This window comes from Macaca mulatta, chromosome 5 (genome assembly GCF_049350105.2).
Source record: "Macaca mulatta isolate MMU2019108-1 chromosome 5, T2T-MMU8v2.0, whole genome shotgun sequence".
NCBI lineage: Eukaryota > Metazoa > Chordata > Mammalia > Primates > Cercopithecidae > Macaca > Macaca mulatta.
The window spans coordinates 76,455,995-76,482,563 of NC_133410.1; the positions used below are offsets into that span (position 1 = coordinate 76,455,995).

At 38.7% G+C, this 26,569-nt stretch overlaps 2 protein-coding genes across 2 annotated transcripts in view; one reads left to right on the top strand and one right to left on the bottom strand.

Moving 5' to 3' along the window:
* IGFBP7 (insulin like growth factor binding protein 7) overlaps positions 1 to 7,455 on the top strand; it is a 77,819-nt gene extending 70,364 nt beyond the window's left edge. The window contains exons 3-5 of the mRNA XM_001083041.5: positions 5,224 to 5,340; positions 5,984 to 6,110; positions 7,197 to 7,455. Of these exons, the coding sequence (XP_001083041.3) occupies positions 5,224 to 5,340; positions 5,984 to 6,110; positions 7,197 to 7,216 (264 nt within the window). The 3' untranslated portion in view covers positions 7,217 to 7,455. The remainder of the gene's footprint in view (positions 1 to 5,223; positions 5,341 to 5,983; positions 6,111 to 7,196) is intronic.
* POLR2B (RNA polymerase II subunit B) overlaps positions 1 to 26,569 on the bottom strand; it is a gene marked incomplete at its 3' end in the record, with an annotated part of 126,819 nt that overhangs the window by 70,086 nt on the left and 30,164 nt on the right. The window contains 14 exon segments of the mRNA NM_001261497.1: positions 5,226 to 5,342; positions 5,986 to 6,112; positions 7,199 to 7,633; positions 8,133 to 8,328; positions 13,017 to 13,177; positions 13,551 to 13,664; positions 14,449 to 14,556; positions 14,811 to 14,900; positions 14,991 to 15,241; positions 16,334 to 16,428; positions 17,572 to 17,668; positions 20,884 to 21,052; positions 21,370 to 21,568; positions 22,942 to 23,096. Of these exon segments, the coding sequence (NP_001248426.1) occupies positions 7,544 to 7,633; positions 8,133 to 8,328; positions 13,017 to 13,177; positions 13,551 to 13,664; positions 14,449 to 14,556; positions 14,811 to 14,900; positions 14,991 to 15,241; positions 16,334 to 16,428; positions 17,572 to 17,668; positions 20,884 to 21,052; positions 21,370 to 21,568; positions 22,942 to 23,096 (1,725 nt within the window).

Consider the following 26,569-nt stretch of genomic DNA (forward strand, 5'->3'; position numbering starts at 1 on the left):
CCAGGAGGACTGTGGCTCCCGCAGTCGGAGCTCTTTCTGTTGCAAGTTCTACCAGCCCATCTGAAACTAACCTAGGCAAAACAAAAAACGGGAGCGGGGTCCAGCCTCAAGGGCCCCTGCATCCGGGTACACACGCCATGAGAACTCTAACTCTTGACTCTTTGCTCTCAATATACTAGTCTCATTTTCTTCTGCTTCAGAAAGCTTCCTGTGCAGTGGGAGATGTCAACTCCACTCACATTTTTATCACAGCTTAAAGACCCCAGAGGAAAGAAAGGGTTTCCCTTCTCCCTGCTGCGTTGTGAAAATCCCACTGAAGGGCTCAAGCCCAGGTCGGGTCACCTGCTAACCTCTGGCTCCCCCGTGCGGCCAGAGGGATGCGGCCACTGACATTGGCACCAGCGTGAATCCCCCTGGTTTGTGTAAAATCTGGCAACAGATACCAGAAAATGCCTGAGGTGGGGGTGATGGCAGAGTCAACACTACTATACCATCCTTTACAGTGAAGCTTCTCTTAAAGGAGCAATAAAATTTCACCCCAATCAATTATGTTTTTAAGAGGAAGGCGGAGCAAGAGCAATTAAGAGCAGAAATGCAGTCCGTGGATGATTTCCCCTCCATCCTTACTGCAAGAACTGCAGGCGTTCCTCACTGCTAATTTGGAGATTGCTGGTTTGCTCAGGGTGTGGGGAGGTGGAGAAATAATGTTCCAAGGAATACTCGTGAAAAATTCCATTTCAGTTCTCTACAGTTTCCTAGGGATACTTACACAATGAGAAGTGAGGGTCACCCAAGTGTCCTGGGGCATGTGACCTTATTGGCAAATCTTGGCAAAAAATAATTTCTTCAGTCCTTGCTCTACCCAATCCCAGCTAAAGTATTCACATACCAGAGGAATACGTTTGCCTCGGGAATCTTTTCCCTTTTAGGACTGTACAGGGCAGATCCCAATAGGCCTCACTGAGGGCTTGTCCTCAGGGCTATTCAAAAACACCACAGCAGTTGAGGCCCGTGTGGTGGCTCACACCTGTAGTCCCTAGCTACTTGGGAGGCTGAGGTGGGAAGATCGCTTGAGCCCAGTAGGTGGGGCTGCAGTGAGCTATGATGGCACCACTGCGCTCCAACCTGGGTGACAGAGCAAGATCCCGTAACAAAACCCACTATGTCAGTCAATGAGATGGGTGCTGAAGAAAAGAAGTGAAGAGGAAGTAGGAGAGAAACAATTTTTTCTGCAGACTTTCCAGAACAAGCAAAACCCAACTATGATGCTCTGCCAGTTGTCCTCTACCTTCATAATGTAATTTGCCACATGCATGACCCAAAGCAGTGTTTCTTACACTGCAGACTGTGACTCATCAGCGAGTCCTGGAACTAACGTAGCGATCACAACCAGCATGTTCTTATAAAAAATAAAAAATAGAACAGAACCTATGTTAAGGCATCACACCACTTAAAAAGGTGTCATTTCCTGAAACTTTTGTATATTCCAGATTACAATGTAAAATGTATTTCTTAGTTTGGGCCATGTCAAAACTAAGGAAACTTGGGAAGTCACTGTCCTAAATAATTAAACAGGGTATTTGTTTTCTCATCGCTGTCCTTGTAACCAGACTGTTAAGAATACAGACATATTTACTAGCACATGTGTTTCAAATCCAATTTAAGAGTAGAACACCTTTTTGGATAGAATATTAGAATCCACGCTTGTTAAACAAGAGAAACTGAGGCTTAAATAAAGACAGCATGTCTTTCTAGCTCAAGGATTCTTAGCAACAGCAGAATTGATGGCACAAGCCTTCTCTCCATGACACTTGAGACTGCAGTGGCAATTCTTACGGTTGGCACAGCCTGGTGAGTGGTCTTTACTTTCCTTACTGGCAGTTATTATCCTGCTGGCTTTAACAAGCCTTTCAGCAAACCCCTAGCCTAGAAAGATTCGAAGGGCAATATTTTGAAATGGGAACATGAACTGAAATAGCCATGTTTGACTTAACCCTTTTAAATCAGAGATGATGCTCACAGCGAAAGCAAAACACCTTCCCAATACTTGTCTCTGAGACCGAGAGACTCTCTATTTAATTCTTTTCTTGCCTGAATATTTCTTCAGATTAGGGCTTCCATGAACTCTAAGAATATTTTTAATCAAAAATAGTGACCTCTAAGGTAATGATAATAAGCGGAAATTATCCAAAGACGTATAAAGAAAGAGTTGATAATGTCCCCCCACCACCTCCTCCTCCTGCCTGAGATAACCAGTGTGAACTGCCGTGGTTTGTATCTTTCCACATTCTTTTTCATATCCAAGCTTATTCAAACATATATCCCTACGGTGAAATGAGAATATAGTGTGCCAATAAACTATTCTGAAACTCGCTTTTCTCAACAAATACTTCATGGACATCCGTCCAAGTCTGCTTCTCAACAGCTACGTAATATTCCAAGTATGAATACCATAATGTATTAAATCAGTTCTGTATTTTTTCTGTTGTTTCCAAATTTTTGTCAACTTAAACAATCCTACTTTAAGCATCAAAGTACACATATCATACGGTGCTTTTATTGCTATAAGATAGATTCCCAACAGTTACCTGAATAAGTCAAAATATTTGTTTTAGTATTAATAGACATTGTCCGATTACTTTTTAAATAGACTGTACTAATTCACACTCCCACCAGCAATGGAGAAGTGCCATTTCTCTGCATCTTTACAAGCACTGAATATTAACCTCTCTTTTTTAGTTTTAGTTCCTATTTTAACGAGAAAACACATATTTATTGGCCGGGCACAGTGGCTTATGCCTGTAATCCCAGCACTTTGGGAGGCCAAAGCGAGTGGATCACTTAAGGTCAGGAGTTTGAGACCACCCTGGCCAACATGGCAAAACCCTGTCTCTACTAAAACTACAAAAATTAGCCAGGTGTGGTGGCATGTGCCTGTAATCCCAGCTACTCAGGAGGCTGAGGCAGGAGAATCACTGGAATCCAGGAGGCAGAGGTAGAGGTTGCAGTGAGCCAAGATCACACCAACTGCACTCCAGCCTGCACAGAGCGAGACTCTGTCTCAAAAAAAAAAAAAAAAAACCCAGAAAACACATGCTTATCAACACTTAGAATCCCTTTACATGAATAAGGGAGAGCTTGACATATAAAAATGTTTCATATGAAAATTCTTGGCAGTTTTTTCTATGTTTTCTACATGATGTATAACCTTTTATAATTATGTAACATTAATTAAAATACACCATGCCAACACCTGTGAAAAGAAGGGAAAAACAAAGTATATATATACAGTGATTTCTGTTAAATATTATATTTAACAAGATACATTTCCCTTTCCATTGTGGTTCAAGTTAATTAACATAAAATGCTCTTTACCAAGAGCTATGGGATTTGAGGCTCAGTTGCTGAGATTCAGTATTTCAGTGCTGCAGTGTTTCTTATTTTCTTGCTTTGGTCACACATAAAACTCTTATATGATTCTGAAATTCAGTGAATAAAGGTCAGAGACATATTACTTTAGACATTGAATCAAATTAATACTTCTACCAAAATATTCTTAAAACCCATTTTTAAGTAACTATTGCAAAAGCTGTATTAGCATAAACCATTTCTTCCAGCTACTTGGGAAACTAAGGGGAAAGGTACCTATTGAGTACATGTTTGTCTTCACAGCATTAGTAGCAATGTGGGAAAATTCCAGAAAAAAAATGCAAAGAGCCAGGCTTTCCAAATCAGTCAATCAAGGTATTTTTTCAAGAGCAGGAGTTGGCCTAGATCACATGTGGTTTGCTGAGTCCCAGTCCTGGCATCATAAAGCTGAGAAAATACAGTGTAGGTTTGAAGCCGAGACAACAGCAGAGTAACAAAAAACACATGGTAGGAGTGGGATCCACATGGGAAAAGCAACACTGAGATGGAAGTTAACAAAGTGTATATATAGATTTACTTATATATGTATTTATTGTATTTACACATACAGTGTGTCTATATATACACACTATTATCTGGTCTTTATTAAGATTTGCTTTATTATAGAAGAAAATGAAAAGGAAATTACCTGAGGTTGTAAATCCTTTCTAATTACAAAGGTAGTATCAATAAATGTCAAGTATCAATAAATGTCAGCCTCTTAAAGGAGGTCTGGGATGGAATGAACAAACAATTCGTATATCCTTTTTTTTTTTTTAACTCACCATTATCACAAGGCTTAAAATATTTGTACTCTGTAACTCAGCTGCTAAATGTATATATATCGAGGAGCTACAAGTGAATTTCATTCTTTTGTATATTTTCCAGAGTTTATACAATAAACATTTTGCCTTTTAAAATGAGAGCAAAAAGGATACATTAGTATTGGCCTTGAATCAAAGAAATTTCTTCTGAATCTCAACATGACATACACAGAAACAGTCAACAAGTTTTGTCATAAAAGAACAATGACAGCACATGTATTTGACAGCTGTTTTTCTTTTTTTTTTTCTTTTTTTGAGATGGAGTCTCACTCTGTTGCCCAGGCTGGAGTGCAGTGGCGCTATCTCGGCTCACTGCAACCTCCGCCTCCCAGGTTCAAGCAATTCTCCCACCTTAGCCTCCTGAGTAGCTGGGACTACAGGCGCTCGCCAACACACTAGGCTGATTTTTGTGTTTTGTAGAGACAGGGTTTCGTCATGTTGGTCAGTCTGGTCTCGAACTCCTTTGATAGGTGTTTTTTATCTTAGGTGTTCAGTAAATCATTTGAGTAATTCTTAGCCCTCAGAACAAAGTAATGGTATTGGCTTTGGTCTCAGCCTACTATTGTCCATTGATGAAGCTGTTGCAGGAAGAGCCCCAAGGTCCCAAGCATCACACCTAGTACTGGGTGACAGTTCATCAGTCGAACATGGCATGACAGGGAAAAGGCCTGGCACCGAGAAGCAGAATTTCCAAGAGTATGAGTGAATGAATGATGGTGGCCAGTGGAAGGAAATTATGAACATGTGTATTCCCCAAGCATGCAGAAAAACACATTAGTTTAAAACACGTAAGCTTAGCAGAAAACTGGCAGGAAGAAATAAAAGGATCTCTATTTTAAAAGTAGTAAAGGGAAATAGTTGAGAAAAATGCTGGGTTTTCTCTATTAGAAACTCTGACATACACCATGTGAAATTGTAGGGATGTGGCCACTTCCAAGTAGATGATCTGGTGTACAAAACTCAGTATTACTCTCTCCTTTTGTTTTTGCAGGTAAAAAGGGGTCACTATGGAGTTCAAAGGACAGAACTCCTACCTGGTGACCGGGACAACCTGGCCATTCAGACCCGGGGTGGCCCAGAAAAGCATGAAGTAACTGGCTGGGTGCTGGTGAGTACCAGAACCAAGAGCTGGCAAGAGTTTCATTCTTAGCATTAGACATAAGCGGACCTGGCAAAGGTGCCTGATGTACTGCCAGCCTGAAGGTGCTTGCTCTTCCACATCTCTTTGGAATAGCTTTACCGTGGAGTCGCTGCTTCTCTTTCAGAGAAACTAAAGGAAAAGTGCTTTATTTGCATGTTTTGAAAACAACCAATGAATTAACAAGAACTACTATTTTCCTAAGAGTTCAAAGCAAAATCCTTACACAGAGCTGCATGGTCCAAGCATCGTTTTAACTCATTATTGATTAATAAATACCTTATTTTACTTGACCCTTGATATTCATAGAGAATACTTTGATCATATACCCTTATCAAGGTTGCCCTCAAACCGATAATGTGTACCTATCTAGTTTTTAACCTGTGCAGTATGATCAAAAGTTGTCCATTACATTTCCTGAGATGACTCCTCAGCAAACCAAATGTAGTAGCTATCGAAGTCTCCTAGCACAGGACTTGCACTACTTCTGGCAGCACCTTTGCTATGAATCCCCTGGTCATCTTAGGAAACTTATGATATAATGACCTCATTGGAACCACTGACAAAAGAGAAGACCACCACAGAGGAATACTAGATCCTTTTTCTTTCACAGGTATCTCCTCTAAGTAAGGACGATGCTGGAGAATATGAGTGCCATGCATCCAATTCCCAAGGACAGGCTTCAGCATCGGCAAAAATTACAGTGGTTGATGCCTTACATGAAATACCAGTGAAAAAAGGTACAAAATAAATCTCACAGCCATTTAAAAATGACTAGTACATTTGCTTAAAAAAGAACAGAACTAATTATGAAAGTATCAGACATAGCTATTAATGAAATTCTGTAGTTAGGAATCCATAAGGGCATTAAGTATGCCATTAAAATGTAGAGCACGAGACTCCAAAAGATTATCTGGATGGGTGACTCAACGTCGTTATTATGACTTAGATGCTTTTACCTTATCTAACATGTAAGAGTCAAAACTCAAACTTGCCTGGAATGGCTTCTATTTCCCATAGCTTTCTACCTATCTACTTGGCATTTTCCCTTTGTGTCGTGACTATTATATTAAATTCCCATTTAAAAGAAAACGATTGTGGGCAATTCTCACCCTTCACTTTTGCTTTTAAAAGAAAAAGCCAGAAAGAGAGTATACTGGCAAATGCCCACTTCTGTTCTGTCTCCCCTTCCTTCACTGCCAAAAAACTTCCTCTGAAGAACCCATCCTGAGTGTCATAGCAGTGCTACTTTACATTTATATAGTTCTATGAAACTGATGTCTGAATTGGCTTTCCCTTAGACAAAAGAACAAAATTTACCATCAGCATGTCAAACCATGCCACTGTGCAGATCACTCAGCTGTGATATGAAAATAAAGTAAAGAAGTATGTGGTCAGATTCTCTTCAGCCATAATGTGTAATGCCAGGCAATGAAACAGAGCAGTAGCTAAGAGTCAAGCCATGCGTTAGAGTCTCAGCTCTGCTACTAATTTTTCCTCCACTTTACCTTTTGAAGATCTGGACTACAAAGGAAAGGTCTTTAACCTCTCTGAATCTCATTTGTGAAATGTGCTCTTCCCGTTCTATAATAAGATGTACCTTTGATGCATCAACCAATACAGCAAAATTGCCTTTCATGGCTAAAATCATGTAACTCGAGTTCCACAGAGCACTCCAGCATATTATTTATACAATTACTCATATATCCTTTATCCCCACATTTTAACATCTTCATTTATTTGGAAACACTCAACTACCTGACAGTTCAAAAGTCAACCACATCCCTATATGTAACTAATTTTTATCTTTTTCTTTTTTTAAACAGGTGAAGGTGCTGAGCTATAAACCTCCAGAATACATTAGTCTGCATGGTTAAAAGTAGTCATGGATAACTACATTACCTGTTCTTGCCTAATAAGTTTCTTTTAATCCAATCCACTAACACTTTAGTTATATTCACTGGTGTTATACAGAGAAATACAAAATAAAGATCACACATCGAGACTATCTACAAAACTTTATTATATATTTACAGAAGAAAAGCATGCATATCATTAAACAAATAAACTACTTTTTTATCACAACACAGTACATTATTTATCATTTTTTAAAAGCCACACAATAGAAACAAGACACCAAGATATTTTTATCTTGTTGAGTCTTCTAAAATAGCTAAACACTCATCATTCGCGGTGCAATACTCATAGACATAAGTTCCTGAAACAATAGTTTGCATGCATAAGGCATTCGCACCAAAGAAATCTGAAAAGAAAAAACAAATAGTAATTAGCAGAATTGTACTGAAGTGACTCCACTTCTCTACCCCAGAAAAAGGCAAAGATCTGGTACTGCAGATAACGAATAAATGAGCGGAGCTGAGAACACGCACTCTGCTACCTCAGCTTATGGTGGTTCTTTCTCCTAGCAGGCTTTGGTATTTTACCCTTTCTGCCAGACATAATTTATATTCACCCACCTCAACTAAAAGGTTTTTAAAAACTCATTGTTTAAAATCCCTTGTACAAAGTCTTATTATTTCCAAAAGATGAATAGCTTAAAGAAATTACCACACTAAAACCTAAACTGGTTTTTAGAAAAATCAAATTATCTTTTTCATATTTAGAACTAGGAATCTTATAGAAGCATGCTATCAAAATTGTAAAAATGCCAATCTGTTCCACCACACTAAATCTGCCTGGATAATCAGACCAACATAGTTTCCTCTAAACAAACATCAACTGCCAGTAAAGTCTATACACACCTGGGTTTTATTGCGGCAGCCCCTGCATTCATATGTATGGGTCCTGGTGTTGGCAATCGCCATTATTCCACAAAGATTGCAAACATGAACCTGATATGGATCTGATGCCTCAAACAATCTTTCCCTTAAAAACTGGGCTGCTCCGTGGGCAATCTGACAATCTCGTTCCATTTCTCCAAAACGCAGGCCACCGTCACTGTTAAGAGAAAAAATTATTACTTTGTACTTATTTTTTATTATAAATACTGCCTTGAATAATGGCAAAGGTGGAGAATAATATTTGCAAAGAAGGAGAACTAGGCTAATTTTTATACCCTAGCATTCTCTCTACTGGTGGGGAGAGGAGAAGTCTACCAACTATTTGATGTGCGTTAGAAAGTCCCCAAATGGGCTAAGCAAAGTGGCTCACCCCTGTAATCCCAGCACTTTGGGAAGTGGACTGGGTGGATCTCTTGAGCTCAGGAGCCTGGGCAACATGGCGAGACCCCATCTCTATTTTTTAACAAATAAAAGTAAAAAAAGAAGGTCCCCAAATGGAGTAGATACATTAGATTCTTAAGTATAGCATTTAATTTTCCTCATAAGATACAATAACGCATAGAGTGGAGGTTCATCATGCTATCATTTAACTTTCTAGAATTCAACTCTAAACTAAAAAAATGAATAATGAAAAAGACAACCTAAATAAGGCAGCTTGTCAATGGAATGACTGTCCCAGGCAATCAACCTTGAAATCATAAACACATGTTGGCTGAAGTAATGGAAAGAACAGGTAAATGATAATAGGTTTCCACAACATAAGAAGTGAAATGCATTATTCAGATGGCCAGGCAAATAGATGGTGATGGCTTCCTTAACATACTTAATATCCAAAATACACAAAATAAAACCAATGGGTTTATAATGATACTCCCCCAAAACAAAAAAATCATTGGTCGACTTTGGACCACTGATCTGGATCATTAGAAAACCAACTTGATATTTTGAAAACTGGTAAATAAAAGAAGAGAATCAAGCATTTATTCCTGCCCTTACTATAGGAACTACGTCACTAGGTAATCAAACAGTTGAGGAAACAAAGTTTTAGAAATAGTCTGGCTAAAAAACTGAAGAAGAAATGAGAAAAAAATAGAATGGTATCAGTTTGAAATCTCTATTTAATTAAGGTCTTTAGGTAGTGATCATTAATAGCTGCTAAAAATCATAAAAAGAAAGGCAACCAGATACTGGAAGTATAGAATACCACCTATGAAGGATTACTGCCAAAAAACTCAAACCCTAAATCTCAAGCCTCAAGATCTAATTATTTACAAAACAAAACAAAACAAAATGAAAAAAGCAGGAATGCACAGCATTTGGGATGCAAGCAGCAAAATTCAGTCTCAAGCCCTGGACAAACAGTCCAGATTCTTCAACAAATAAATTACAAGGGAAAAAAAAGGTTGGAAGGCAACCAATAAATTCAAAAAAGGACTTACGGGTCACTATCAATCAATTGCAAAGCATGGACCTTATTTGTATACTGATTGAAACCAACAAACCATTAAAACACTTATGCGATATTCAGGGAAATGTAAACCTGGATATTTAATATTAAGGAGGTACTGTGGTTAGGTTTAACATCCTAATCTTCTAGAGCAGAGGTTCTCAGAGTGTGGTTTATGGACCTCCTGAGAGTCAAAGTTATTTTTAATAGTAATACTAACAACATACATTTGCTTCTTTCACTGTGTTTACATTTGCACTGATGGTGGAAACATGAATAAAACTGCTGGCACCTTAGCAGAACTCAGGGTAGTAGAACCAAACATTACTAGCAGTCATATTCTCCATTCAACTGAAGGGGAGAAAAACCAGTTTTACTGAAAAATGTCCTTAATGAAGCAGTGAAAATAAATAGTTTTATTAAACTTTGACCGTTGAGTACACATCTCTTTCATATCCTGTAACTTTTAAAAAATGAAAGTCCTCAAACAGGCACGATGGCCCACACCTATAATCCCAGCACTTTGGGAGGCCAAGGTGAGAGGCTGGATTGAGCCCAGGAGTTTGAGACCAGCCTGAGCAACATAGTAAGACCCAGTCTCTATGTAAAAAATAAAGTAAAATAAAATGGAACATTTCATAAGCACTTCTACTGTATAGTGAAGACGACTGTCTTGAACAAAAGCACTTGCATGATTCTGAACTAGTCCCTTTTATCATGGAATATCTTTTTTACTCGACTAGCCAGCTGACATCAACTAGGTTAACTCATCAACATGTTAACACCCATTATGTTAATTCAGACTTAGAATTAAGTTGACGATGCTGTAGATATTTGGCAGACAAAGAAATAAACAAGAAGAAATGAAAGCAAACAAAAAAAGTAAGTCTTTTACTCTGAGGAAAATAATTTTAAGTATTTGCTGAAAATGATTAAAATTGTGAGCTTCAAGCAAAAATCAGAATTTTAGGAAACTTCTATGCACCACTATGGGCTTGATAGCTCCCTGACATATTTAAAGGCTTTTCTAATGACATCAGTAGTCATATTAACAAATGCAATTTTTTTATTATAATGAAATATGTCACCATTTGAAAATCTGCATAACTCAGCAAACCAATTATTTTCCAAATGACCAATTAGGATGCTACAAAATATGCATGTGTAAAAGATACATTTGAAGTACAAGACAAACCAATGAACTTTAAACATAAAAAATGCAGAAGGTTCATTCATATGGTTTCAGTTTCTACATCAAAACCAATCTTTGAGAAACTACAACTTATCGTTTTGGTGTAGCATCAAAAAAATATCCATAGACCATGCGCCTTGGCTCATGCCTATAATCTCAGCACTTTGGGAGGCCAAGGCAGACAAGTGGATCACTTGAGCTCCAGAGTCTGAGACCAGCTGGGAGACATGGCGAAATCCTGTCTCTACTAAAAAATATGACAAATTAGCTGGGCATGGTGGCGCATGCCTGTAGTCCCAGCTACTTGAGGCTGAGGTGGGAGGATCACCTGAGCCTGGAACGTAGAGGCTGCAGTGAGCTGTGATTGTGCCACCACACTCCAGCCTAGGGAACAGGGGTGAACCTGTCTCAAAAAAAAAGGGGGGCGGGGGCAGGGGCTGGGCGCAGTGGCTCTTGCCTGTAATCCCAGCAATTTGGGAGGCCAAGGCAGGCGGATCACTTGAGGCCAAGAGTTTGAGACCAGCCTGGGCAACATGGTGAAACCCTGGCTCTACAAAAAATACAAAAATTAGCTGGACTTGGTGGCGCACACCTGTAATCCCAGCTACTCGGGAGGCTGAGGCACGAGAATCGCTTGAACCCAGGAGGTGAAGGTTGCTGTGCGCCAAGATCGCACCACTGCACTCCAGCCTGGGCGAGAGTGAGACTGTCTCAGAAAAAAAAAAAAAAAAAAAAAAAAATCAAAATATTCCTCTCTTTCCAACCACTTATCTGCATGAAATCAGAGTTTCCTCATATACTTAAATATAAAAAATAAATACTACAATGGAACGAATGCAGAAGTAGATGTAAGAATCCAGCTGTTTCTATTAAGCCAAGTCATTAGAGAGATTCACAAAAATGTAAACCAATGTTATTCTTGTTACTAAATTCATCTGGAAAATAGATATATTTTTCATTAAACATGGTTTTTTGTTTTGTTTTGTTATCGAGACAGTCTCACTCTGTCGCCCAGGCTGGAGTGCAGTGGCGTAATCTTGGCTCACTGCAACGTCTACCTCCTGGGTTCAAGCAATTCTTCCCTCAGGCTCCTGAGTAGCTGGGATTACAGGCGGGAGCCCCGCGCCCAGCCAAAACATGTTATTTATGTTAACATGTAATGAGCTTATTAGCATTTTTTAAATAATAAATTTAAAATCTCAGCTTTAACTTCTAATATGATAAATATCAATAAATACAACTCACATAAAACAAAAGCATTGTGGGTTCCTGGGATCAAGAGATTTGAGAACCATTCTTTTAAAGATATACACTGAAACATTTATAGGAGAAATTATATGATGTCTGGACTTTGCTTAAAAATAATCAAGAGGGCTGGGCGCAGTGGTTTACGCCTGTAATTCCAATACTTTGGGAGGCTGAGGCTAGAGGATTGTGGCCATGAGTTCAAGTTCAGCCTGGGCAACATAGTGAGACCCCATTTCTAGAAAATTTTTTTTGTTTTTTGTTTTGAGACGAAGTCTTACTCTGTTACCCAGGCTGGAGTGCAGTGGTATGATCTCGGTTCACAGCAACCTCCGCCTCCCAGGTTCAAGCGATTCTTAGGCCTCAGCCTCCCGAGTAGCTGGGATTACAGGTGTGTGCCCAACTAATTTTTTGTATTTTTAGTAGAGACGGTGTTTCACCATGTTGACCAAACTGGTCTTGGACTTCTGACCTCAGGTGATCTACCCGCCTTGGCCTCCCAAAGTGCTGGGATTGCAGACATGAGCCACTGCCTGGCCTCTACAAAAAAAAATTTTTTTTTTTTAAAAGGTGTAGTGGCATAGGCCTGTAGTAAAAAAAAAGGTTGGAGGGCAACCAATAAATTCAAAAAAGGACTTAAGAAACAATATCAATTTAGTTACTTGGGAGGCTAAGGTAGGAGGATTGCTTGTGCCCAGTTCAAGGCTGCAGAGAGCCATGGTCATGCCACTGCACTCCAGCCTGGGTGACAGAGTGAGACTCTGCCTTTAAAACATGATGATAATATCAAAGGTTAGAAGGATAGAGATGAATGCAACAAGACTGGCCATCAGTCGATAATTGTTGAAATGGGGGTAACAGGCACACAGGCATTCATTATACCACTATCTCCATTTTGGTGTGTTGACATTTTTCATAATATAAGGTTAATTAATAATAACGATGATGATACAGTTCTTACCGAGATCTACCCTCCATGGGCTGTCTATTGAGGATCTGAATAGGTCCCCTAGCACGAGAGTGAATCTTATCATCCACCATATGCTTCAATCGCTGGTAATAAGTGGGGCCAATAAATATTTGTGATGTGATTTTTCGACCAGTGAACCCATTGTATAGGACCTGCAACAAACACAGATTTTGAAGTGTTGACCTAAAAATTAAACAACGTCAAAGAAGATATGTGCATATATTGTGTAACTCCATTTATATAAAAAAGCACAGAACTAATCTAAAATGTTAGCAATTAAGAGAGTAGTTAGCTTGGGGTGGGAGTGGAAAGGTAGCGACTGAAAAAGGTTCAGTCGCTGCCTTCACATTTTTAGATCTTGGTGCTAGTCATGCAGCTGTGCTTACTTTGTGAAAATTCATCAAGCTGTACATCTCTATATGTGCACATATTATACTTCAATGAAAGGTTATATTGTTTCAGAATAAAACTACACACATACAAAAAAACACAAATGACAAAATACTACTATAAGAGCAAATATACCTCATTTCCTCTGAGATGATAGCCATAATCAGATAAAAGATTAGAAATCTTCTGCACGTTAACAGCATCATTAAATGGAGTGGCATCACCAATTTCACCCTTGTTAGCCGATACCTTTTTTTAAAAAAAAAAGTACTCTTTAAAATGTTGCTTCAGTCTGTCTCCACCTAAAAGTCATATCAATAAAAATGCATTCAAAAAAATTTTAAATACTTTTAAAATTTGAAAGTATTTATTTTAAGTATTTTTAAATTAAAAGACTTTGAACTCGAAATCTATGTTATGGAAAGCTGTGATATATTAAGGTTCATTTTATAATCTTACACAAAATATTTAGAAGAAATGAACCTGCTTAAAAAAGAAAAACTCAATTATAAGTATTCCAACAGAAGTCGATCCATGGGATCAAGTACAAAAAGACTGAGACTCATAAGTACTTCAGATGGCTCAAGGAAATGACATTTTAATGCCCTAAAACCAAGCCATCCACATGTTAGACTATTGCCACTTTACCTTAAAAGAATACTTAAAAATAGAAAACCTCCACCAAAAGATGCATATAGAGCTGATAATAGAACTATAAAATTATTAAGTTCACATTGAACTCTCCATCAATAAATTAACTCTTCATCTATAGAAAAGAACCAGTCAAAAGGAAAACCACATATGTAAGTATTAGTTGAATGTAGTATATCTCACAAAAATCCTGACTTGTGTATAACTGCAAATTGCCAAAAAAAAAAAAAATGGCAGAATCATAATCAATTTGAAAGCAGAAAAGTAAATCTCACACTAGCTTTTTACAAAATACTCTGGCTCAAATTTGAGAGCAATCACCTATCAGAGTTTTAGAAGAAGTATCAGCTTAGAATCTATATTTTTGAAGAACATCTCTTACCTTCCCTTGAAGGCATTCAATTAAGTGACCAATAGTCATACGAGAGGGGATGGCATGGGGATTGATGATGATATCAGGGGTGATACCTTCACAGGTGAAAGGCATATCCTATAAAGAAAAATTTTAAAAGGGACTTAAAGATACATATACTAAACTAGAACTGACACCCCCTCCCAAATGAATTACTGTATGTCCCATATTCTGTTTCAACATGGTATGTTCATATACTTATTCAACAATAAAATAAAAAAGTTCAATCTGTATCATCTTCGAGCTCTTAAGTTAAAGCAAATTTTGATTAAAAAAAAAAAAATGTTTAACAAAACTGTGATTTGGGTGTGAGGGAGATCAAAGATACCTACCTCTTGTCTATACTGAATACCACAAGTACCCTTTTGGCCATGTCGACTAGCAAATTTGTCTCCAATCTGTGGAATCCTAACAGAGCGTACCTAAATTCATATAAAAATAAGTTAAGTGGATCTGGTTTACTTTCTAAGACTAGCTACATGAACAAAGTTCATACAAAGTTCAATACTCACCCTTATTTTACAAAATTTATATCCTTCCTGGTTGAGAGTTACCATAACCTGATCCACAATGCCTGTCTCGCTAGTTCTGAGAAAAGTGCTACAGTCTCTCTTGGTATAGCGTCTATTAGTGCTCTCCAATTCATCTTCATTTTCAGGCAAGGTGACTGTTTTGCCTATAATAACATCATCTCCTGATACACGAACCCCTGGAGCTATCAAACCATCATCATCCAGTTTGTCATAAATGGCATGCCTCATGCCTGTGAGGAAATAGACATGGAATGTCACATAATCCCCAACAAAGATTAAAAACCACATACATGAATCAGTTCCAAGTCAGAGAGAAGGCCACAGGAATTTCTATACCATGAATCATACCCTTATTCCAAATATTACAAACTATTCTGAATTCTGTAAAACCACAGTCCACACAGGAAAAAAAGGAAAAAAAAAAAAAGTCTATGAAGAAAAAGAACATTGGAATCAGCATTGGGAAAGCAGATTCTTCCATGACAGACTTTTATCAAGTGACTCTGGATATGTTTTTTGCCATCTTCTGATTTCTGTATTATAAGAGAAAGAATATCTCTGCTATCAGTGGGTACAGGAGAAAAAAATTTTTAATTAAAAAGAGAATATCTGTGGATTCCCTCTGCACACATCCTCCCACAGAAATTGTGGATTTCATCTTAACTCAATCTTAACTCCAATGGACATCAATTCACTACTACACAGAACCACCCAATGGAAGGTGAGTAACAGGAAGATGGCAAAGGAAACAAAATACATTTTACTTCATGCAATGCTATTCAGAGTCAAAACTGTAGCAGAAATGTTGCATTTTCCTGGAACATCCCAACCATCCCACTGCATAAGCAGTTTTTAAGTGTCTGTCAAAATAAATAACTAGAAAGTAAGTTTGAGTTTTCTACAAGAAACAACAAATGCTAGGTATCCTCTTTTCACTGGTTATTTTTTAAATGTTTACAAATAATGTGGCTGAACAAATATTATGATCACACCATAATTTGGAAAGGAAGAGGGGACAGGCGTGAAGTGTGTCCCCAGAAATTACATGACCTCTCTGATTTCCTAAACTGCCTCCTCAATGCAGGACCTACCAGGAAGGAAGGTCTGTAGCAAGCTCACTCGTAGGTGCAAAGACTTTTATGAAATACACATATTTTCTTAGATGTGAACTCTAAGAACAACATGAAAACACAGTTTCATTGCACAAAAAAAGGGGAGGGGGATGGGGGCAGGCGCAGGCTGACACAACCCATCAAAATCACTTAGGAAAACCACAGTAAGTTAACTTTGGATTCCATCATTTAAATGTTAGCGTCACTTACCCTGGCATGTTTCACGTGTAGGCTTCTCAAAAACTTCTTCTTGATCAAATCCTTTTTTAGACTCCTGTTCTTTGTATGAGCGATAGAAAACAGACCTAAAACCACATGGTTCTAAAGGTAAAGTCTATTTTTTAACAAAAGGGCTGAGACTATACCAACAATTTCTCATTTACTTGAAATTTGGGAGACAATTTAAACTATGAATCTGGGACAAGAATAACTGCATTAAGGGTCGGAGTTAAACTCCAAATGTTATCACAAGTTATACATATGTAGCATCTGACCCATAACCTTAACCACCTAGAATTATATGTCAAAATAGAAAAGACCCAGGGTCAATGAGTCCAACCTCCTACACAATTTAAGAATCCATTACAAAATAACCCTGAAAGATGGTCACCTAGGTTCTACTCAAACACTTCCAGTGAGAAGTTTTTACATTGGCCGAGCATGGTGGCTCACGCCTGTAATCCTAGCACTTTGGGAGGCCAAGGTGGGTGGATCATCTGAAGTCAGGAGTTCGAGACCAGCCTGGCCAACATGGTCTGTGCTAAAAATACCAAAAAAAAAAAAAAAAAAAAAGCTGGGTGTGGTGGTGCAAGCCTGTAATCCCAGGTACCTGGGAAAATGAGGCAGGAGAATCTCTTGAAACCTGGGAGGCGGAGATTGCAGTGAGCCAAGATTGCACCACTGCATTCCAGCCTTGGCAACAGCGAGTTCTGTCTCAAAAAAAAAGGAAGTTTTTACATTAAGCCATAATATGTATCCTCTGAGTTCTAGTGCTATCCTTTGAAACTACACAGAAAAAGGAAAATCCATTCCCCTCTACTAAATTCCCAGTTTTTAAAACAATCTTTATATGCCTTGAATTTGAGGTCTATTTGTCAATAGGACAATCAAGCTGAAGCATAATGGAAAAAAAGAGTGAAAAGAAAACACACCATAATTTTAACAGTAGTTATCTATGGATTCTAAGTTATTTTTATTTCTTCTTTAGACATTTCTATATTATCTAAATGTAAATGTATATTTCCTTACCAAAAGAAAGGCTCAAAATACTAGCATTTGAAATTCCTAAGAGATATAAGAAGTAGTATCTTCAGTTGTTTGTGACCATCAGCCAGGCCTTCTGCTTTCTGGAGTAGTGCGTAGCTAAACTATATTTTAAGAACTTTTTCTGAATAAAATATTAGTGTTTCCACTGTATCTGTGTTGTGACAAATTTACAAAATACAAACCTGAAGAAGCCACGGTCTACAGCTGAACGATTCATGATAACAGAGTCTTCCTGATTATATCCAGTGTATGATGCAATGGCCACAATTGAGTTGATGCCTGCAGTGAATTTAAAAAGCACATATTTTAAAAAAAAAAAAAAAAAGCATACATTAAAACATCACCCGGAAAACAGGAAAACTGCCCTTTCTTTAAATCAACTTTAATTAAATCATATTTGCCATAAATGCTTGGGTGTTTGTTGTCACGGTAACTGCCAAAGTCTATTCCTCCTAGAATAGCAATCTGTGAGGCAACTACTCTGATGGCTAAATATCTCACACAAGCAAATCCTAAGACTAGTCACTCCCAATGTATCCATTCTCATAATAAGTGATTATACATGTGAGTCACCTCCTACTTAGAAAGTGCCTCCCCAAACCAAGTTTCATGATCCTCACAGCAACTCTGTGCCATAAACAAAATAAGCATTATTATTCTCATGAATCAGAAGAGTGAATTAACAATCTACCCATGATCTCAAAATTAATAAGCAATAGGCTCAAGCCCCAGCTCCTTGTCTCCCGATTTCTGGTTTTAGGTTTGAAACTGGTACTACCCTATTTCCCTCTCCTTGTACCACCAAAAAATTATCATATCTTTACCGCCACAATGAAATTCTTACTTGCTGCTGCCAAAACACTGTTGGATGAGCCCATAAAATAACTGGATATTCAACTCTCGCCTGTAATCCCAGCACTTTGGGAGGCCAAGGCCGGTGGATCACAAGGTCAAGAGATCAAGACCATCCTGGCCAACATGGTGAAACCCCATCTCAACTAAAAATACAGAAATTAGCTGGGCGTGGTGGCGTGTGCCTGTAGTCCCAGCTACTCGGGAGGCTCACACAGGAGAATCCCTTAAACCCGGGAGGTGGAGGATGCAGTGAGCTGAGATCACACCACTGTACTCCAGCCTGGTAGCAGAGTGAGAATCTGTCTCGAAAATAAAATAAATAACATAACATAACATAACATAACATAACATATAAAATAACTTGATATTCTTAACCTGGATATCATCATGAGGAAAGAATAGTCAAACCTAAATTGAGACACAATGCAAAATAACTTTCCTGAACTCTTCACAAATGTCAAGGTCATGAAAGACAAGGAAAGACTAAGAAACTGTTCTAGATTAAGGAAACTAAAGAAACATGTAATTAAATGCAATCCACAATCCTAGATTAGCTCCTAGACCCACTAAAGACATCGTTAGGTTTGAATACAATAAAAACTGCTTTCTTTAAAAAAAAAAAAAAAAACCATCATTAGGACAACTGGCAAAATTTGAATTGAGGACTGCTGACTATATGGATAGCCATGTTATCCTGATTTGATGGCTGCACTACAGAGAATGTCCTTGTTCTTAGGAAACACATACTGAAGAAGGAAACACATGCTTCACGCCTGCAACTTACTCTCATGTGGTTCAGGAGAAGTAATAAAAAGGGAGAGAATAATAGAGCAAATGTGGTAAAATGTTAAAAGTTTTTTTAAAGATGGTATGATGGATCGGCTGTAGTGGCTTACATCTGTAATCCTGGCACTTTGGGATGCTGAGGTGGGAAAATCACTTGAGCCCAGAAGTTTGAGACCAGCCTGGGCAACAAAGCAGACCCTATCTCTACAAAAAAAAAGAACTTCAAAATAAAGATGCCATGATGAAGTCAGGAATAACAGAACTGCAGTCCTGCCAGCCATGACTCTCCACTTACGCCAGTACCAAAGGAACATTTGCTTTCCAACCTAGTCCTTCAGTATATGTATTTTCTTCTCTAGCCATAAAGAAACTGTATTATCTAAATGTTGGAGAAAACACAGCACTGCAAGCACAGCCCAAAGATACGTGCATACTGTGTAGACAACCTAACAGATTTTGCTTTTCTAGACAAGAGGAACCCCTTGTGGAGGATTTTGAAAGTAAGTAATTTTAACCTATGAGAATTTCCTATCAAAATGTTAGAGCCCCATTACAGTACACTAAAGATGAACTTTACTAACAAATAACAAATGTTACTCACATTCAAAGCCAAAAGTCTGTTAATACAAAAGATAACAACAGTGCCAAAGAACTCTACCATCTCCTTTAATAGTCCACACTCATACCCTTCAGATTTCTCTTCGCCATTTTACCTACCATCCAGTCTCCCTGAGATTCCCCTCCTTACCAGCTAATTCTCAAATCTTCTCTCCTGATTTATCTTCCTGGTGTCTAAAATTGTCTGCCTCTGGCCTTTTTCTCAATCTAAATTCTCCTTAGGCAATTTCATAGTAATCTATAATTATCATTAATAAATAAAAAATTTTACATCTCTAGACTTGACTTTCTTTCAAATCATGTTTGCAACTCACTGTTGTTGGAAGTTCACGTCTTAGTGTTCTGACACTAAGACACTAAATCAAAATCAACATATCCAAAACAGAATTACTATCTTACCTCTAAAACCTCTTCCCCCTTCTAACATGTTCCCAATCTTATTTTTCCCCCAACCTATTCATAGCACCTCTCTTTAATCACTCAAGCCAGAAACACCAACAATATTTCCAATTCCTCTTCATTGTTCCATACTCAGCCATTCATCAAGCCCTATCAAGTGTATTTCAAAAGGTATCTTACCCATCATTCTTTTTCATTTATTTAGGACCCTGCCATTTCACATTTAGACTACTGCAAAAACCCCTAAATTATCACCCTGCTAATACAGTACCTCACTGTAATCTACTCTTTATGCCGCTGTCAGAATGGTATTCCTAAAACAAATTTCTAATTGTATTACTTCCCTGATCCAAAAGGTTGGATGTGTCTCCATTTTCAAAATAAAAGTCAACCTGTTCAGGCTCTCTCCACACTGAGACCAAGCTTTCACTCCCATATATTTACACTCCACCCACACTAAGCTGACATGACTCCTAACTGTACCCATTTTTCATGACTTCATCCATCTGTGCCCTTGCTTAAACCACCTCTCAAATGCAAACACCCCTTCATCAATTTTGCTCCAATCTAAAATGCCACCTTCTCCATGAAATTGAATCTAGACTTCCAACAGGAATTAATTGCTTCCATCAGTCTGTGCTTCTAAAGGACTTTGTACCTCCACCATAAGACTTTCCACATAACTACCTTTTTATTATGTTCACGTTTCCCACCATATTATAAATTCCGTGAGAACAGACACTATGTCATATTTATTTTTTAATCCTGCCAAGCACCCAGAAAAGTGCCTTAAACATGGCAGGATCTTAAATAACGTAGAGCAAAACTGACCATACCTGCTGGCAGCTCTCTAAATCGTAGATACTCCATAGACCGTGTAGTTACAAGTGGTTTTTGAGGATAGTAGAGAACATGGGCCAATGTGTCCATGCGAACATGGAAGTTGGTGATGTAAACTCCCATAGCCTGCTTACCCATAGCAGACTGGTATGTGTTTCTAGGGGACTAAACGTAAAAATGAAAAGCAGAATCAACGAAAAGTTACTATTGCTAATGGAAAAGACTCTGACAATAAATCAGAAGAAATATGATTGGTAAAATTCCTGATTTTTTTCAAAAACAGTAAGTAATAACCATTCGAAATAATCAATTACGGCTCTTAACCATGAAACACAACAGCAAGTATATCAAATGCTGATTCTGTAGGAATTCAGAGCCTTTCATTTAAAGGCTTTTTCCCTCCAGATACGATTACAGAGTTACTTCCAATTTTTATTACTTCTCCCAATTCCTCACACCAGAAGACGAAAAGTGATACCAACCTGGTTATGATCAGGAAAGGGAATAATAGATGCACAGACACCAAGGATCATTGAGGGATGAATCTCACAATGTGTATATGTGGAACAATAAGCTACTTCCTTCTCCTGTAAATCATCTGGAGTCATTGCAAGCATCACTGTTTCTTCTTCCAGTGTATCAATATATTCCACTACCCCACTGGCCACAAGATCCTGCCAACTAAAAAAGAATTCACTCAATTTTATATTTCCTGAAATATTTTAACTAACTATTCCTCCTACTTAAAAGTATTCCTATATGTATATTTAAATATAGTTTATTATATATTAAATATACATATAATATATATTTATATATATAGTTTAATATTATATATAACTGACCAACATAGTTACATGATTGTTGACAGTGAAAAAGGTAAGCTGCTGGAGAATAAGGCCTGGTAGAATACACACCTAACTGTTACCAGTATTTACTTGTGAAGAAGAGTATAAATTGGAGGGCAATTTTTTAAATTTATTACACATATTATTTGAATGATTTTTACATTAGTATACATAACTATACATTCATTTGCTAAAAAAAATTTAAATCAGCTTCATCTTTTCACTAAATTTCTTATATTATTCATATTATATCATATTATATGTAATATATTATATTTAGATTATATAGGTTATTTCTCCTTATTACTATTAATAGATTTTAACATATCACAAAAAATTTTTTTTTGAGACAGAGTCTCTGTTGCCCAGGCTGGTACAATCAAAGCTCACTACTCCTGTACTCAAGTGATCCTCCTGCCTCAGGCCTCCTGAGTAGCTAGACTGCAGGTGCATTCCACCACACTTGACTAATTTTTTTATTTTTTGGAGAGATGGGAGTCTCCCTATATTGCCCAGACTGGTCTTGAACTCCTGGTCTCAAGCAATCCTCCCACCTTGACCTCCCAAAGTGCTGAGATTACAAGCATGAGCCACTACACCTGGGCAATCAAAAGACTTTTAAGCTTAAACAAAATCCTATTAATTATCTTGCTTCATAATAAAAGTTAAGAAAAACAAATGTGACTCCTAAAGGTACAGAGTTTTTTGGGGGCAATGAAAGTATTCTAAAATTAGATGATGGGTGCACAACCTTGCAAACATACTAAAAACCACTATTGTATACTTTTTAAAAATCATTAACTTGCCAGACGCGGTGGCTCATGCCTGTAATCCCAGCACTCTGGGAGGCTGAGGCAGGCAGATCACTTGAGACCAGGAGTTCAAGACCAGCCTGGCCAACATGACGAAACCCTGTCTCTACCAAAAATACAAAAATTAGCTCGGTGTGGTGGCGCATGCCTGTAATCCCAGCTACTAGGGTGGTTGAGGCAGGAGAATTGCTTGAATCCAGGAGGCGGAGGTTACAGTGAGCCAAGATCGCATCACTGCACTCCAGCATGGGTGACAGAGTTGAGATTGTGTAAAAAAAAAAAAAAAAAAAAAATTAAAATTAAATAAAATTAAATTTAAAAATGGTTAATTTTATGGTATGTAAATTCTATCTCAATTTTTAATACACACATTTTTCTCACTGCATGTTTTTACCTGTAGTTGTTATATTCTCTCTCTTTCAATTGGTCAATATGCCTCTTCTTCAAAAGTAGCTTTTGTTTTTCCACAATCAGAAGTGGTCTGCAAATACGGCCTGCATCTGTATAGATCCGAATCTCCCTCTCTCGAATATCTCTGATCATAGAAACCTATATATAGAAAGAAAAAAGTTCCATGAATTTTTATTTTCTCTTAGTTAAAAATACAATACAAATCCTACTAAATTTCTGGAGCAACCAATTTCTCAAGTAAAATGTGCAAATCTTAGTTTACCATTGTTTAACATATTATAAACTTAGGTAAAAATTTTATGAATCAAAAAATCTAGCCTTGGCAATTATAAAGCTGAACAATAATATCTGGTAATAATGTCATGCAAGTTAACGTAGGAAATATTTTTTCAATACCACAAACACTAGTACATGACAATTTCTTATTTTGGCTCTTTGCTGATGACATATATCTCACCCTACAACCTTTCAAAAACCAGCCCTATGTCACTATGCTTTGACCATACTTTCCCAGTCATTAGCCTGACTTCTCACACACACCTATCAGATGTAAGCCTGACTACTCACACCCACCATCAGATAAATGGCTTACAGTCTAGCTATCTAACACAGTGGATAGCCACATGTGACTACTGAGCACTTGAAATGTCGCCATTCTGAACTGAGATGTGCTGTTAAGTATAAACCACATAATGGATTTGAAAGACAGCACCAAAACAGGAAAAAAAGAATGTAAAATGGTTTATTAATAATTTTTATATTAATAGAATGTTGATGTAATACTTTGGGATGTATCAAGTCAAATAAAATATGCTATTAGAGACCAGGCGCAATGGCTCATGCCTGTAATCCCAACACTTTGGGAGGCCAATGTGGGCAGATCACCTGAGGTCAGGAGTTTGAGACCAGCCTGGCAAACTTGGTGAAATCCTGTCTCTACTAAAAATACAAAAATTATCTGGGTGTGGTGACACGCGCTTGTAATCCCAGCTCCTCAGGAGGCTGAGGTAGAAGAATCACTTGAACCTGGGAGGCAGAGGTTGCAGTGAGCTGATATCATGCCACTGCACTCCAACCTGAGTAACAGAGTAAGACCCTGTCTCAAAAAACAAAATAAAACAACAAAACATCAAGTTTTTCTCCAAAATGAAAGAGTCAAAAGACAAGAAAGAGAAAAATGCTCCAAGTTCCTAGTCTACTGCCTGTCCTTAGAAAGTAATTTAAGGAGAAAACACTGTGAGCAAAAATATCATGAGTAGTATTCTAAAGTCCAAGAAAGATTCTGCTTTCAAATGCACTGCCTTAAGTTCTTAGAAAACTAACGTTCCTGACAGAATATAGCTCTATGGTCTTTTTTTTTTAAATAAAAACAGGGTCTTGATACGTTGCCCCAGGCTGGTTGGTCCTAAATTCCTAGCTTTAAGCGATCCTCCCACCTCAGCCAGCCAAAGTTACGGGATTACAGGCATGAGCCAGCACACCCGACCACTCTACCTCACCCACCAGGTGTTTTTGTAAACACAGTTTTATTAGTTTATGTATTACCTATGGCTGGTTCTCACTACAACAGCAGAGTTAAATACATAACACATACTGTATGATGAACAAAACCTGGGTGTGGTGGCACACACCTTGTGGTCTCAGCCACTTAGGAGACTGAGGTGGGAGGATCGCTGGGGCCCAGAAGGTAGAGGCTGCAATGAACCATGATTGTGCTACTGCATTCCAGCCTGGGCGACAGAGGGAGATCCTCTCAAAAAAAAAAAAAAAAAATACAGCCAACCTACTGTATAGCTCCCAACACTTTGGGAAGCCAAGGCAGGAAGGACTGCTTGAGCCCAGGAGTTCAAGACCAGCCGGGCAACATAGTGAGACCCCACCTCTATTAAAAAATACAGAGATAGAGAGAGAAAGAAAGAGACCTTTTTTTGAGCTTTCTCTTAGCCTTGCCTGCCCTCAAGTGAATCACTCTCTTCCTGCCTTCAAGCTGTAAATAAGCCTGGGTCAAAATCCAGGGCCAGGCTGGGCTCAGTGGCTCACATCTGTTATCCCAGCACTTTGGGAGGCCAAGGCAGGCAGACGGCTTGAGCCCAGGAGTTCAAGACCAGCCTGGCCACCTATGGCAAAACCCCATCTCTACCAAAAATACAAAAATTGGCTGGGCACGGTGGCTCATGTCTGTAATCCCAGCACTTTGGGAGGCTGAGGCAGGCGGATCACCTGAGGTCAGGAGTTCGAGACTAGGCTGGCCAACATGGAGAAACCCAGCCTCTACTAAAAATACAAAATTAGCTAGGCATGGTGGCAGGCACCTATAATCCTAGCTACTCAGGAGGCTGAGGCAGGAATTGCCTGAACCTGGGAGGCAGAGGCTGCAGTGAGCTGAGATCATGCCAGTGCACTCCAGCCTGAGCGAAAGAGCGAGACTCTCTCTCAAAAAAATAAAAATAGAAATACAAAAATTAGCCGGGCATGGTGGTACACGTCTGTAATCCCAGGTATTCAGGAGGCTGAGGCATGAGAATTTCTTGAACCTGGGAGACAGAGGTTGCAGTGAGCTAAGATCGCAACACTGCACTCCAGCCTGGGCAACAGAGCCAGACTCTGTCCCCACCCCCGCCCCCCGCCCCAGAAAAAACACTCAGGGCCTGCTGCTGGAAAAGGCCCAGAACCACCAAATTCTCTTCTCTGCTTTGTTAGGTACAAAGAGTAGTTACTGGCTAAGTGTGTTCAGTTTCTCTCCAAAACCACTTTCACCCAAGGTATATGGATTTGGGAAAATTAAAAGCCTGAGCTACATTCCTCAAACAGTATACTAAAACCCTTATTTGGGAGAGTAATAAAGTCCACAATATATTGTAATGATTTTTTTTTTTTTTTTTTTTTTTTTTGAGGCGGAGTCTCGCTCTGTCGCCCAGGCTGGAGTGCAGTGGCGTGATCTCGGCTCACTGCAAGCTCCGCCTCCCGGGTTCCCGCCATTCTCCTGCCTCAGCCTCCCGAGTAGCTGGGACTACAGGCGCCGCCACCACGCCCGGCTAATTTTTTTGTATTTTTAGTAGAGACGGGGTTTCATTGTGTTAGCCAGGATGGTCTCGATCTCCCGACCTCGTGATCCGCCCATCTCGGCCTCCCAAAGTGCTGGGATTACAGGCTTGAGCCACCCCGCCCGGCCTGTAATGATTTTTTTTTAATTATTATTTTATTTTTATTTTTGGAGACAGAGTCTTGCTCTGTCACCCAGGCTGGAGTGTAACAGAGCAATCTCTGCTCATTGCAGCCTCTGCCTCCCAGGTTCAAGCAATTCTCATGCCTCAGCTTCCCGAGTAGCTGGGACTACAGGTGCATGCCACCATGCCTGGTTGATTTTTTTTATTTTTAGCAGAGACATGGTTTCACCATGTTGGCCAGGCTGGTCTTAACTCCTGACCTCAAGTAATCCGCCTGCCTCGGCCTCCCAAAGTGCTGGGATTACAGGCATGAGCTACTAGGCCCGGCCTTATTATAATGATTTTTTAAAAACCCATCCTAATCCCAAAGCACTTCAATATCCTCCAAAATATAAAAGAATCTATTAGCGGTATATCACATTTTATTAATGAATCTCTGAATTC